At 28.0% G+C, this 16,714-nt stretch overlaps 1 protein-coding gene across 1 annotated transcript; it reads left to right on the forward strand.

Annotated features, from left to right (window-relative positions):
• The first annotated feature begins 12,468 nt into the window (after positions 1-12,468).
• LOC111912523 (xyloglucan O-acetyltransferase 1) lies at positions 12,469-14,534 on the forward strand. Its single transcript, XM_023908251.3, has 2 exons — positions 12,469-12,911; positions 13,126-14,534. The coding sequence occupies exons 1-2, from the start codon at positions 12,701-12,703 to the stop codon at positions 14,190-14,192; spliced, it is 1,278 nt and encodes a 425-aa protein (XP_023764019.1). The 5' UTR covers positions 12,469-12,700; the 3' UTR covers positions 14,193-14,534.
• The last annotated feature ends 2,180 nt before the right edge of the window (positions 14,535-16,714 follow it).

The raw sequence follows: 16,714 nt of genomic DNA on the forward strand, positions 1-16,714 counted from the left end.
CCTATAATTTCTTTACTCCTTAAAACCATATATAAAAAAAACAATTAAGTTTTGGATAAATATGATTTTTTTATCATTTTTATAAAATTCTTTTGTAATTTATGATTTGCTTTGTTAAAAATTTATTCATCATAAATGTATAAAAAAATTATGTTGATATATAAAAAATTATTTTATATATGAAAATAGACATTTTAGATTTTAATGTGTCAAAAAGAAAAAAAAAACATCAAAATATTTTCTATAAAAATCAATTAAATCACGACTAGAATAATGATCAAATTTTAGACATTTGTTGTTGAAGTTTGTTAATTAATAATTTTTAAACGACCAATTGGCTATTATATCACCATCTAATATGATAACAATTCAATATAAGGTCATTTGTTATACTCACTACTAACCATTAAAGTGGTTGGTGTCGTATTATCATCATACTCTCTACCACTAACTATGGGATAGTTACCACTAAACATACAACTCCACCTTATTTTTTTATATAAATTTAATTAAAAAATACATTAAAAACATATAAGTTTTTTTTTAATTCTATTTTTTCTTTAAATTACAATACCACATTACATTAAAAAATTACATTAATTAAAAAATAAGAAATAAAATAACAATAAAAATAAAAAAACCTAAAAATAAAATTAAACTACCCCCTATTCCTATGTCGGGCTCGAACGGACTTTTTCAACATGAGAAAAAGCTCCAAATTTTCGCCTTCGAGGTCTTCCATTTTCATTTTCAAGATTTCCATATCGGTTTTTTTTGAAGCGTCGATTGTGCCTCTTAAAATGACATTTACGCTTTAATCATTTTTTCCACTTGATTCATTATCTCGGCCTTGTTCTCTTGAACTTGCACATATCGATCAAATTTGACTCCAAAATGATTCATAACATTAGACGTCGAAGCCACTTTTTTGCTTTATTTCTTCCAACGGGCCGACGAAGAGGTTGTTCGTTTTCAAGATCGAGCGGATCATCGTTGATGTTGATGTTTGTTCGCTCGTTCGATTGTTGGGAAGTTACATCCGAGTTTCTTGAACGCTTTGAAACGAAAGAGGCTTGTGAAGTTCCTTCCATTTGTTATTTCTATTTTTGAGCGTCTTTCAATTTTAGCCACGGTTCACATACGGAAAAGATTTGCGGGTTGGCGTTGTTTTTTCAAATTAATCCAAGGCCGCCTTGAAGACATCAAAATTATTTGACCCGCTTTTGGGTATGTCTTGGAGGTTGTTGTAAACCTCCAAATTCGGTGTATTTTAGTCGAATATTGCGCCACTTCGAGCTAATTTATTGGGATTTCGACTTTCATTTCCCGTTAACACATAAAACACGCTTCGAACTTTCTTCCAAAAATAAATTGATGGTTTGATTATCTTCTTCAATTGGGTCTTGGGAAGCCGAAACGCATGCCTTCGCTAGCTTTTATTCTTCATCTTTTGTCCACGGTACCATTTCTTCGGTAGTGGGGCGGGCCGGTTTTTTTTTTTTTTTTCCTTTTTTCTTATTTGTTTCAGGTGGTCGTGGTGAAGGTTGTGTTTCCGAAACAAAATTCAACGAATGAGATGGTTATGATTGTGAAGGTTGTGTTAGTGATTGTTGTGGATGCGAAGGTGGTGGTTGTGATGACTGAGGATGAAATTGTTGTTGGAATTTTTTGGGATTGTTGAAATTTGTGGAATTGTTGTTGAAAGGCCGTGAAAGGTTGGAATTGTTGTTGGAAAAGTGGTGTGTGTTGGATAAGGAAACCAGTTTGTAGCAAATACATAAAACCACATTGAGGTGATTCAATCGTTATAGGGTTTGCGGTTGATAACTTTTTTTTTTTGGGGGGGGGGGGGTTATTTTGATTGAGATCCATGGATTTTGGTTGAAAAAAAGATTGTGCGTAATTGTGTAACAGAGAAAGAAAAGAATGATGTGAAAAATGAGGTTATATGGTTAGGTATTTATAGGTAAAATTGTATTAATTTTTTTTTTCAAAATGCAGTCGTTGGAACTACTAGTCAATCGGTCAAAAAAAGGGAAGACCCTCACTGCGCGTTGTTACTCGTCGTCCGCACAACGAATCACCACGAAAATGATGAATCATGACCGACTAAGGTGGTGTGCACGACCGTTGTTCGTGGCCAGGTAGACCACGACCGGGTTCATGATCCGTATACCGGACAGTCTAACATAATAAAAAGTATCCATTAGTTTTGTATTCATCTTAAGTTAGAATTTTTTAAACTAAATATTTTAGTAAGGAATATGATTATAATACACAATATAAAAATCCTTAAATATCAAATAAAAATTGAAACCTACAAATGATTATGGCTGTCAAAATTATACCACGAACAACCAACCAACATGCTACCAACCGAACCAAGAAAGTTGGTAGCCAATAAATTTGGTAGCCAACATGTTTGATTAGTAATACCGTACCAATTGAACAATCTCGGTACGGTAATGGTACAAAAGTTTGAATACCATGGTAATACCGTAACAACCAATTCATATTATATATATATATATATATATATATATATATATATATATATATATATATATATATATATATAAACGAAATCGTAAGTTTCAATTGTTAATTGTGTTTAGTGTTTATATTTTTAAGAACGTTATATAAGTTATTTGGTCGCATTAATCAATAGTTTTTACCACGTTAAATCACAAAATTAAAACATTACTTTAGCGTTACTTTCAATAGAATTCTTTTTTAAATTAAGAACTATGTAACAAATTTCTTTAATAAATGTCTAAATTAGCCGATGTATTTGTTTATTTTAAAATCTTACAATGGATTATTAAAAGAAGTAGATATATATCATTACCAATTTATACCAACCAATCTTGTTGGTAGCCAAATATATTGGTACCAAGTATACTTCGTACGGGACCGTTAACAAATTTTTTATACTAATTATAATTGGTACAATATACGATTTAAGGAAAAACGAATTGATACCGTACCAATTTCACCCTACAAATGATTGCCATTCAAATCCAACAAATTAGAATGATTGAGTCTGATGAATTAAATCAAATATTGCAAACATAAACATTCATAGAAAATATTCATAAATCTAGGAAACCTAGTAAAAAAATATATAACTTTATAATCTTTATCTTTTATACTTTATGTCGATCAAGATAAATTCGTATTTTTAACCTTATTCGTTAGAAACTATTCTAATTATACTAACTTTTCAACTTATCTATTAAATAATACAACCCAAAAGGTTGGTAACTAATAATAATTAAATAGTGAATTAAATATAATGTTAAACTTTGTGTCGGCTAATCTTGTTGTCTTTTAACTTATTTATATTTCAATATATGATAAATGAGATCATTCAAATATTATGATTCAAGCAAAATAATTATATTTTTACCACAAGAAATTGATATTTAATTCAATAACTTCCACAAATTAATGTAAACATTTAAGATTTGGTATTCTTTTTCTTATTTATGTTTAATAAAAAACGGGATATATATATATATATATATATATATATATATATATATATATATATATATATATATATATATATATATATAGGGTTAGGTTCATATGAGACAAGACAATTTTGTGAGACAGGAGGACAAGATCTGAACCATTCATCTATTGTTATCAAGAACGGAGATCAAATAACTTGGAGGCGGTGGTGTTTTTGTAAATAGATGGAACTTTGGGATTAACTCTTAGACACAGAGGGGTAATATTGTAACTTTTTAATTAACATTTTTTGCAATCACGATTCAAACAGAAATGCTTCTCATTCTTCTCCACACCAAAAACCTCTCATTCATGTAAAACCCTATCTCAACTCGTTCCATATTTCTACGCGATTGCATAGATATTTCTTTCATTCTAAACCCTAGAAAACATATTCATCATGCTCAATTTTCATCTCTTTCTACTTTGGCATCTTGTTTCCAATTTTCATTTGTTTCAGATTTCATCACGAAAAACCACTAGAACAATCACAAAAATGGTTCATTCTACACAAGCAAAATCCGATTAAACACCCAGTCAATCTCTACTTCGCATTTTGCTACTTATCAAAAGGTGTAATTAGATGCAATAATCTAGAAAAACCCATCAATAAAACCCTAGCTTCTTGTTCGATATGAAGGCATCAAAAACCCTAAAAATCGCAATAGTCAAAGAGATTTCAAGCTCCAGTACAACAATTTGAAGGTTTTTTTCTTCTAATCGAGCATCAATCATGGCTCACTCTACTAAAATCGCCTCAAATTCTGGCTCTCATTTGTGTGTGATTTGCTAAAAGTAGCTGATTCTTAATTAAAGGCTTTGAATCTAAGTTTTCAAACATAAAACTTCCCCTGATGACTTAAAAGATCTAGAACCTGAGGAAATTACATCTATTGCAGGTATTTTAGGTTTCAATAATTGATAAATCATTTTTTATTTTGGGTAATGTCTTAATAATATTTGATTTGCTTATTTGGTGAATTATAGATTTAATTTTAACAGTTGATTTGGTGATTAATGACATGATCTAATACTAAATTAGCATAATATGGGTTGATATGTTAGTATCCTATGTATGTTTATATGATTTTGATTTGTATATGATTTTGATTTATATAAATCTGTGGATTATAAGTTTAATTTCTTGATTTGGTATTCAATCGAATCTCTTGTATGTTGAAAGCTTTAGAATGTTACTAATATTTGACGTTTGTAGTTAATGTAAGGTAGTTTGTTTCATATTCTTCACAACAAAACACTAAAATGGTCACAAAAAAGGCTCATTTACACAATCATATTATGATTATATACATCATCAGTCTCCACTTTGCAAACCATGAACTTGATTAAACCACTAAAGTCTACATATTCTAGAATGTTTTATATGATCTTCTAATTATCCTATGACATATAATGTATGTTTTAGTATAATTTTTGATATATTTTGAATTGCAATGTATGTTTTAATTGAATACTCTGTATATTTTGGATTGATATTTATTTTATATACTATTTTTTGTTACCGTGCGATATTTTAACTATTTTAATTATTATAATGTATGTTCTAGTAGAAATTTCTATTTATTCTGAAATGTTATTACATGATATTCTTGTTATTCTATGAATTGAAATGTGTGTTTTAATATAAAATTCTATATATTATGCTTGTTATTATGTGTTATTGTGAAAATTCAAAACATTAGAAAACAAAATCATCAAGCTCGATTTTCATCTATTTCTGAATCAATATGATTTTCGTGATTATAATTTGTTTAAGATTCTATCACAATAAAACACTAAAAGGTCACAGAAATACCTCATTCTATAGATTCATATTAGTATTATACACCTGATCATTCTCCACATCACAAAATAGGTATCGATTTTGTCCATATTTCATCTATAACTTGGTAATAAAATTATTCTAATTTATGTAGTTAGAGTTTATGATATAGTTATTGTGATGTATAAATCAACAACAATTCAAGAAGTTTTATTATCCATGCTCTTTAATTATCCTTGATTTTGATTCTAGTTATTCAAAGATTATGATTTATGAAACATTTTTTGTGAAATAGTGTAATGTAGCTAGGTTTTGCAATGAATTTATAATATCATATAAAAAAAATTTCTAGATTTTTTAAGATGTTACATGTGTTTATACTAAAATTAAATCTCATATTTTAATGTTATCTTGCTTATTAGTGGAATATTCTATAAAACATTTAATAAACTGATGTTTCAAGAATTGATATTCTAGGTATTCTGATATGATTTCATATGTTAGTTCGCAACTTTATTTTATTATATGATGTAGTGTTTTATAACATTTAAGTCTAATTGTTTATGATTTCTTTAGAGTTTATTATATAGATTTATTGTATGCAGGTTTAGCTATGAATTTTAGAATTTTCTAAGATGTTACATGTATTTGAACTATAATATAATCTTAGATGTTATTGTTATTTTGTTGATTAGTTGGATATTTAAGAAAAGTTTAACAAATTGTTGTTTCATAAGTTGATATTATAGCTATTCTAATATGATTTCATATGTTACTTCATAACTTTAATTCAATACAAATGATTTGAGGATAAAAGATTCAAAGAAAGTTCTCAAACAAAGTAAAATTATGATTCCAGTGAAGACCTTATATTAGTTATTTCCTATGTTATGTTAATTAATTGTCTTCTAGTATAAATTTAGTAAAAATGTTTTTTCAATTTTGATATTCTATGTATTCTTATTAGTATAATCTAAATTGAAATGTTATTGCATTATTTAATTGGATGATGCAATACAAAAAGAGTGATATAAGTTTTTCTATCTAAATATTCTGGTTTTGTCTAAACTACTTGATATGAACATTTTGGCAAAGTAATGTGTAATATTCTGAGAGCATTTGATATACTATGAAGTTATGTGAAATATTGTAAATTTACGTGTCATATTCTAGTTTCAGACATTTTGATTTTGTTAGAAATAACTTGTTTTCAACCTTTTTGTTAAGTAATACATAATATATTATTTTAGACATTGTGATTTTGTTGGAACCAACTTGTTTTGAACATTTTTGTTATGTAAAGTGTAATATATGATTTTAGACATTATAATTTTGTTGGAAACAACATGTTTTGAACATTTTTTAATTTCTTGTTTGTATCCTAGTTTTATTGTTTTAACAAAAGCATGGTTTTTTTGATGCAGATGAAATGACGAAATTACCAAATTAAGGGAAAATGAGTTTTTTATACTAAAGGAAAGAATGTACAACAAGGTCTATCATCGAAAATATATCAAGACAAAAAATGTGTAGTTCATGGCACCTCGTCTGATAGTTCCTCAACTGATCGAAGACACACCAACAAAATATGAAACAAGTATATATGACAATATAGTTGTAATTTTAGAATATAACATGTATAATGTTGATAAATTTGTGTTATGTATTTTAAAGAATAATATATCTAATGTTATAGTTTATTTAATGTAATGTTAGTAATATCTTTCATATATCACATGAGTTTAAAACTAAAGTTTGTGTGTATGATATTTTGTTAAAGTAATATTATGTGTTTTATGTTATAATAAGTATATGTATAATAGTCTAATACAATAATATTATATGTTGTATGTTTTCATAAGTGCATATTTATAATATTCTAATAACATAATGTTCAAGGTTTTCAATTGAAAAAGTTGATTTATTATTTGAAAATAATGTGTATAAGTAGAATATTCTACTAGAATAAATGTTATATGTTATTTGTTTCCCAAAATTTATTTGTAAAATACTCTAAAAGAATAATGTTGTAGGATATTTTAAGTTATATGTAGACTATCCTGTCAGAATAATACCTAATCAGATTTAGACTTGTGTGATACTCATTGATATGTTATTATTCTGGTTATTTTAATTGCTCAATATTTAATATTGTGTTAAGATTTAATATTTTGAAATTGTGTGTAATATTCTAATATTAAAGTGTAATATTCTAATATTTTGTAATTTGTAAAACGAAAATATATTATGTAAGATTCTAATATTATAAATTTGTGAAAACTTGATATTATACGTATTCTAATTTGACGAGTCGAATGTTGCTTTTTTAGATGTTCTTTTTTCATAAACTACTTGCTTTAATCATTTTGTTCATGAAATGTGTGATATTCTAATAGCATTTGACATATATGAAGTAATATGGAATATTTTTAATTTATGTGCCTTATTATCATTTTAGACTTTCTAATTTTGTTAGAAACAAATTGCTTCAAATATTTTTATTAAATAATATGCAGTATATGATTTTATACATTTTTCTTTTGTTCGAAACAACTTGTTTTAAACCTTTTGTTAACTATTGTGATAGTATTTTATTAACAATGAAGTGATGTGAAATATTCTAAAATTTTGAGTCATATTCTCATTTTAGAATATGTAATATTGTAAAATTACAAATTAATGTTAGAAGAATGTTGTCGGTTTAATAATTAATGTGTTGTTTATTAAGGTATAATTTTCTCAATATTGTTGAATTATGAATTTCTTTCACATATTATATGAGTTTAAAATTAAGTTTGCATGTAAAATATTCTTTTAGAATAATATTCTATGTCTTTTATATAATAAGTAGATGTATAATATTTTATTAGAATAATATTATGGGTTGTGTGTATGATGTTGATAATTCAATAAAATAATTATTTTGGGTTTTTGTTAAATAATTTGATTTATTAGAAAAAAATAATGTGTATATGTAGAATATTCTAAATAAAAAATGTCTAATTAAATTTAGACTTTTCTAATACTCATTGATATATTATTATTTTAGTTATTCTAAACTTGAAATATTAATATTGTGTTGTTAACCTGTAATATCATGAAATTGTGTGTATTATTCTAAAATTGTGTTGTAATTTGTAAAATGAACTTATACTATGTATGATTCTAATATTATATGTAATATTATGTAATATTCCGAGTGTATGATTTATAGTGTTACAAGAATATCTAAAATAATTTATAAGAAAACAAAACAATTTATAGAAAAAGATTTTTCTTATGTTATTGTGTAATATTACGAAATAGGTATATTATTATTATTATTATTATTATTATTATTATTATTATTATATTAATGCGTGATATTCTAAAATTGTGTTATAAAGTGTTATTTTCTACTATAGGGTGTAATATTCTAATCCGAATGATTTGAAAACCACATTTCAAGTTTGTACCATAAAATATCTATCATGATATTATAAGGTGTAATATTCAAGTACAAGGTATAATATTCTAATCTGGACCCTGTCCCTTCAACTGTTTAGGAAATTCAAATAACAAACTTTTCAACCACTGAGAACCACATAAGTTTTTAGAATGAAACAAATATTTTTAGGAAAAGTATCAAATCGTCTTTAAAAGTAGAAATGTATTCTAGAAACTTGATAGTTTGAAAACTACATTTCAAGTTTTACCATAAAAAATCTATCAGAAGCTTACAGTGTGAGATAAAAAGAGGGATGATGAATTTCAAAAGGGCCATATAAAGTTATAATCAGATAATATTGCACCATAATCCATAAAAATCTATTACATGTTTGTAACGTATATGATCTATTAAATATTCATTAATCTCAACACCTGTTGCTGAGAATTTGTAGTTTGAAATTTTCAAGTTTCTTTTAAGTTGGGATTCATTAGCTAAAAGTACTTGCAACAAACAATGAAAGAATTGTTAGAATCAAGTATGGATTATACAAATATTTGAAATTCAAGTCAACATGTTATAGTAATATAATTGATGATACAACAAAATAATGTAGTAATATAATCGATCATAAAACAAACAATAAAAACATTTATAAGCAAAAAATACTCTGAGTCTAATAATATTTTATGAAGTACAACCCTTACTACACATCAATAAGAGCAGTCCATATTGTTAAATGATATGTCTCTAACTTTTACGTTTGAATAATTTTTAATACAAATGTGCTGGTGATAATATTCTAGAAACAGATCTAAGAGAAACTGATATTTTCTTTGGTACAACTCTTATCCTGAAAGTTAACAAGAGTATATTTAAAAAAAACTATGCTAAAAAGACCACCAACATTATGTTTCTGAAGAAAAAAAACATATGTTTTACAAAACTATGGTAAATTTAATAACAATAGTCATCGTGACATTATTTACACTAACTGTGACTCATATTTTAGAAGGATAATTCTATTCTTAAAGATGAATTTAGTGATGGGAAGGAAGGAGTGATACATATGACTCTTTTTTTCATTCAGGACTTTCATCAAACAGGTAGAGTGCATGTATAGTTTAAGAGAATTAATTGAATAATAATAATTACTTTATATATACCTTGTCAATTTTACATAACATATACTTGAAAAGTGCTGAAAATCAAACCTTGGCAAATTATAGAAATCACAAATCTATTAAATAGAATTTAAATTTTGAAAGTGCTCAAATAGATCTCAAACAGCTAAATAAATGTGATGTTATGAAGAATTGCTGAAATTGAATATCAGAGAACAAAAACTAACTCTATTTGTTGAAAATTGATGATCAAGATGCTAAAATTCGATCATAATTTTGTGATAACTTGTTGATGTTGATATATGTGATTTGATGAAGCATATTTGTTGAAAATCGACATATATCTGATAATCATTTCCAGATGACGAAGAAAATGGTTGAAGAATGTAAAGACGAAGTCGCAAAACACTAAAAATGTGATTTTCATAATTGCAGTTTTGATAACAGATGATAATTGATCGATCAGGGAAAAGAATCGATCTCATAGCAGCGATTTTGATATATGCGATAAAATCTTGGATACTTGGTCGAAGATTTGAAGATTGATTGCGATGAAGATCTGATTTCGTTAACTAAGGTAGTAATTTTGGTACAAGAACCGGTTATGATATCTTTAACCTAACAATGACTAATCGGTCCCTAATTAACTAATCAGACACATTAATTAGCCTTAATCACGTTTTTTTAAGAACCATAGGATCAGTTTTCATCAAATGCTGAAATGTTGTCCCCTTGTCTCACAAAATAGTATTGGTCTCAAATGAACCTCTACCTATATATATATATATATATATATATATATATATATATATATATATATATATATATATATATATATATATATATATATATATGTATATATATTCAATACAGAATCATAATTAACCAATGAATCAATACCCAATCTCTTTTTCAACATTTAAAGCTTGTTTTTTTATATAAAAAAAAAACTAAAAATATAGAAGTTCATAACTTTTTATCATTTTCCAATGATATCAAATTCGATATAAAAAATCGTCAAACTCACAGTGTGAATTTGAATTCACATGGTGAACTCGAAAAATATATAATTTATTTTTTAGCATTCACAATGTTAATTTATTAGTTTAGAAATTTTTAGTTTTTTTTTAATAAACAATAATCTTTAAAACTTAAAAAAAAATAGTTTTTTGGAAAACTAATAATTATAGTTTTTTATTAGGCCGGACGGAGAGGGCGCGGGGAATGGAAGCGAGAAGCTTCCCGCCCGACGGAACACCGCACCGTCAGCGCGGGAAAGCCTTTTGCGGGAAACTGAGAGGGGAGCCTCTCCCGCTCTCTCTCTCTCTCTCTCTCTCTCTCTCTCTCTCTCTCTCTTACTGCGATTGGCTGACGAATTTTTTTCTTTTTGAAAAACAACCGTTAATCAACGGTAAAAAATGTTTTTTTTTTTTTTTTTTTTTTTTTTTTTTTTTTTTTTTTTTGCTGTAACGGCTATTTGTGTTTTTTATTTTTGTTATTTTTTTATCCTTTTTCCACTCCTATAAATACATACATATAACATCAAACATCACACTACCCTCTATTCTTTCTACTTTATATCAACAAAAAAAAAATGAATCCCGATAATCAAATCCTAACTTTCGATCGAAGGAAAAAAAAGTCATGGTTCGAGTATAAACATCCCTCCTCGCAATATTTTTGCTATCGATTCATCCCCGCAAGGAGTTTACCGCCCCCAACTCGATGCTCTCATTCAATCCCCACTACAATTCTAATATCAAAATGTTGGTCAATATTACCCGATGCAAGTTCCAAATGTTCCGTCGCAAATATTTTCAAACTTTGTTGTGTTTCCAGATCAACAATCGCCAAATCAACCTCAACCCCAAACTCAAACTGAAACTCAAACCCAAACCCAACAACAACACCAACTTATTGATGAATCGGATGACGCGGAAGAAGAAGACATGGTTCCCAAACTCAACCAACACCACCACCACAAAGACGTAAAAGGAAAAAACAAGCGCACAAGGGTGTCACACAACCCGAAGACAAGAGCTGACACCATGGGTTCCACACGAAGAGCTAGTTTTGGTTAAAGCTTGGGTTGATATCATCTATTGGGACCGGTCTCGAGTCGAGATGAAGAAAATGAAAAAAATTCAGAAAAAATATTTTTCGTAGGTCGTTGTTGGTTTGGTTGATTTTTAGTTTGTGTGTGGTTTTTTTTTTTTTTTTTTTTAATTTTCTATTTTTTTTAAATTTTAGGTTTAATGTAAGTTTTATTTTAATTAATGAAATATTTTTTATTTTTAATTAAATTTTATGTTTAGTATTAATTTAAAAATTATAATTCATAACAAAAGAATTAATTTTATTTAATAATAATAAAAAGAGAGTATTTCCATCTATTTCTTGAGTTTTAGTTGAGAGAAATAAAAGTATTCGCAAAAAATCAAAAACTACTCCTTGGTCCTTATGGTCTTAGAGAGAGAGAGAGAGCCCAAGTCATATTTGTTGGTAATGGAAAAAAGTAAACAGGTCGTACACATGGCCCAATTAGCATATGATATGATGACAACTTTGCCCTCACCACCAATTGTTTCCAAAAGTTGACAAATACTTCCTTATATTATGGTTTCTCTCTTTGTGTTTCTTGACCCAATCAGCCACCTCTACCCCTCTACCCCACCTTCCAGCTAAAATGAATTAAAACAACTCAAAAACCCTACGCACTTTCACTTTTTAGAATCACAAAGATCAAAGCTTTGCTCTAAACCTCAAACACCCACATCACATCCTAAAGCTTCAAGAACAACAGAGAGAAAGGAAGAAAAAACAAAGCTCGGTTTATTATACTTATGAAAAATGGGGATTTATACATCTTTTAAAGATCATCCCCATTCTCTTCGAAAAAAACTGCTGCCTTATGCTTTGTATGCTCTGCTTTTCATTGCCTTTATTCACTTATTCTTCTTCCCTACACCAACCGCCCTCCCATCCACCACCACCACCACCACGACCGTCGATCATACTCTCATCCCCAAATCTCCTCCTCCTCCTCCTCCTCCTTCCGAAGGTACAATCTTTATAACTATTGACGATCTTCTTTGTTTCTAATTGGTCAACTTGTGTGATTTATGTGATGAATATCTAATCTTTTTACAATCTGGAACATGGGTTTCTTGGATTTTTAATTTCCTCCCTGTTTCAGACAAATCATTGGTTTCAAATTCTTGGTCTTTACATTATCTGGATCTTGGGTTCTTGACTTTTTTTTTCTTCCTTTTCAGTTTTTGTAGAAACAGAGGACAACAGCAATGGCTGTGACTACACAGATGGAAAATGGGTTCATGACAATACGGGTCCATTGTACAACTCTACTGCATGTGGTACAATCAAAGAGGGTCAAAACTGTTTCAGCCATGGCAGACCAGATATGGGGTATCTTTTTTGGAGATGGAAGCCGAACAAGTGTCATCTCCCCAGGTTTGACCCCAATACTTTCCTCCATTTAACCAGAGACAAACACGTGGCATTTGTAGGCGACTCCATTGCTAGAAACCAATTGGAGTCTCTCCTTTGTTTGCTTGCCACTGTCTCACCTCCTAACCTTATTTTCTCCGAACAAGACAACAAGTTTCGAAAATGGCATTTTGCTTCGCACAACGTTAGTCTTTCTGTTTACTGGTCGCCGTTTCTTGTTAAGGGTATTGAGAAATCAGAAGAAACCCCTTACAATCGACTCTATTTGGATTCAATTAACGATGTTTGGGCTAAAGATTTGGGGGAAATCGATATGGTTGTGTTGTCGATTGGTCATTGGTACCTTCATCCTGCGGTTTTTCACTATGGTGATTCGATATTAGGCTGTCATTATTGTAATGTCAAGAATCATACCGAGGTTGGGTTCTATGATGTTTTTGGGATGGCATTTAACACTACCTTAAAAATGTTGGTTGATAGGCGGATTGATGTGATTGTAACAACGTTTTCACCTGCCCATTTTGAAGGTGATTGGGATTCGTTAGATTCGTGTTCAAAGACAAAACCTTTTGAAGAAAATGAAAGGGTATTAGATGGAATGGATTATGAGATGAGAAACAAAGAGGTTGAAGAAGTGGAGGCAGCAAAGAAAATTGCAAAAAATTCGAAAGATTTTCGTTTAGAAGCGTTAGATGTGTCTAAATTAGCGTTAATGAGACCAGATGGGCATCCAGGGCCCTACATGTACCCGTTTCCTTTTGGTAATGGGAAACGGGACAGGGTCCCGAATGACTGTGTTCATTGGTGTTTACCTGGACCTATAGATACATGGAATGAGATTATGTTGGATATAATGAAAAGATGGAATTTTTAAACAAGATAGATTCTAATGTATTATGTCGATATACTTATATCAATGCATGATCGAGTATTGCTCTACATGAAGAAAGTGTGTTACAATCCAAGAATTTGGTTATACCGATGAATGTACAGATGTGAGATGACATTAATTAGTTGATAGTTGGAAAAAAGTTGATGTTATTTATTTATTTGTTATATTACAATCATATGAAGTTGAGGCAGGCATGTATTTGCTTTCAATGACATGATCCGTGTTGTTTGTTTGTTTTTATTGTTTTTATTAGCTTGTTGAGATACTAAACAATTATATAATGAATAAAATATATTTAGTGGAAGCATACTAAACTTAAAGTAATTAGTTTTATGGTGTTAATGATTGTTTAAGCAAGTGTCATATGATGGTAGATGATTGCTCACATGAAGTGAATGTGAATGATAAAAGTTCCATGTGCAAACTTTCTTTATAAAAGTTTATTTAAAGTGCAACAAGGGTTCTATGAGAGAAGAAGGATCCAATGAATCCCTTTTAATCAATAGTGAATATAATGTTTTTAAATACATATCTAAAATTAAATGTATTTCTTAAATAATTAGATGATGGAAAGATCATGAATGAACATTGACAGCTTTTTTCTCTTTCAGTTCTAACATTTATGTATATGTACTATTGAAATTAATAATAAATTTCATGGTTTGTCATCAATCAATTTATCTTTTGTCTTTAAATTGATAGACATGCAATATCAGTTAATTGATTATATGAAAATAAAATCTCTTGGTATTGGGTTTTTAGTAGAGAAAATGATAACATCTCGCATATTTTTGAATCGTTTGCTAAATAATAACAAAAAATTAACAAGTTTCTAAATATAACATATTTCGTAAGGCAGATGATAAAAAAAAAACACTACAAAATTGGTCAATGTAAAATGGGATTAGACTCGATATAGGTCATTGCGAAATGGTCTTACACCGCAAAATACGTCGTAGTGAAATGCACAACGGTACCATTAACCAATATATATATATATATATATATATATATATATATATATATATATATATATATATATATATATATATATATATATATATATATATATATATATATATATATATATATATATATATATATATATATATATATATATATAGTATTGTAGAAATTTACACTACACACTATAAAACTGTAAAATTGTTCCTATTTTCTATTTTCTTTTGGGAAACCTATAAAAAAAATCTCTATATTTTTGTTTCTATTGACTAAAAATCATTTTTAATTTTTTTTACAATTTAACCATTAAAACCAGTAAAAATTTATAAAAAACCAATATAACCGGTTATAGCTGGTTCTAAGGGTAAACAAAACTCAATGATGACTTTTTCCTTAATAATGTTAAAATTTAAGGATTTTTTCGGAAATTTTTTTTATATATTAAATTTATTTGAAGAAAACTTATATTTATTTATTAGAAAACTCCAAATAAAAATACCATCTAAATCTCTTTTACTAAAAAAAAACCTCATATTTTTTTACTAAAAAACACAATAGTTATAATTTATATATCATTTTTTGAATTTTTTTTTTTTAGTTTAATAATATCGTTACTATAATCATAAAGATATCATCTAAATACATTTCTTAAATAGAGCTTCATTATATTTTTTGTGAGCTTCATTGTATATGTGGCCTAAATAGAGCTTCATTTTTTGTGATTATTTTTAATAAATATCATTACTATAATTATAAAGATATCGTCTATAACTTATAGAAATTAAGAGGACTTTAGTAATTTGTCGCAAGAAGCGTATTTCTAGGTTAAATGTTATTTCATTGTTGAATTATTAGGTGTTTGGGGTAAAAAGTTTATCATAAAACTACAACTTACCGAAGATTATTTCTCAATCGAACGTCATCTCAGAAAACAAATGCTTACCAGAGGCTGTTATTCTTAAATAGAGTTTTATTATACACGCTATGTGACATAGCAACACACTACTGATGACAAATCAACACAATTATTTTTATTTTATGAGGTGATGTTTGATTGTGAAATGATCTTCGGTAGTTTGTAATTTTATGATAAATTTTTTACACCTGAGACAAAAAAATTCAATAATAAAGTAGCATTTGACCTAGACAAAATCTTCTTAGGTTATATAAGATATACATTGTATCTTTATGATTGTAGTAATGTGTCACACCCCAAAACCGAGAACGGCGGAAATGTTCTGGGGCGGAGAACGTCATGTAATGTATTATAACAATGCTAAGTAGTAAACAAGCAACAACATTATCCATTGCATTAATAGTATAATTTTAAATACATGTGTGTTATTTCATAATATAAAACAACATAATGAATATTCAAAATTAAAGACGAGTCTTGACAGCTCCGTCTTCACAAAACCTGGTCGTCGTACCTGTCTATTTATGACCTGAGAATACAAGTTATTTTGAAAGCGAGTATCAGCAATAAACCTGGTGAATTCATAAGTATTTATGTGTCTTTGATTTGTAAAACTGTAAAGTAA

The sequence above is a fragment of the Lactuca sativa genome, chromosome 8 (assembly GCF_002870075.4).
Source record: "Lactuca sativa cultivar Salinas chromosome 8, Lsat_Salinas_v11, whole genome shotgun sequence".
NCBI classification, from domain to species: domain Eukaryota; kingdom Viridiplantae; phylum Streptophyta; class Magnoliopsida; order Asterales; family Asteraceae; genus Lactuca; species Lactuca sativa.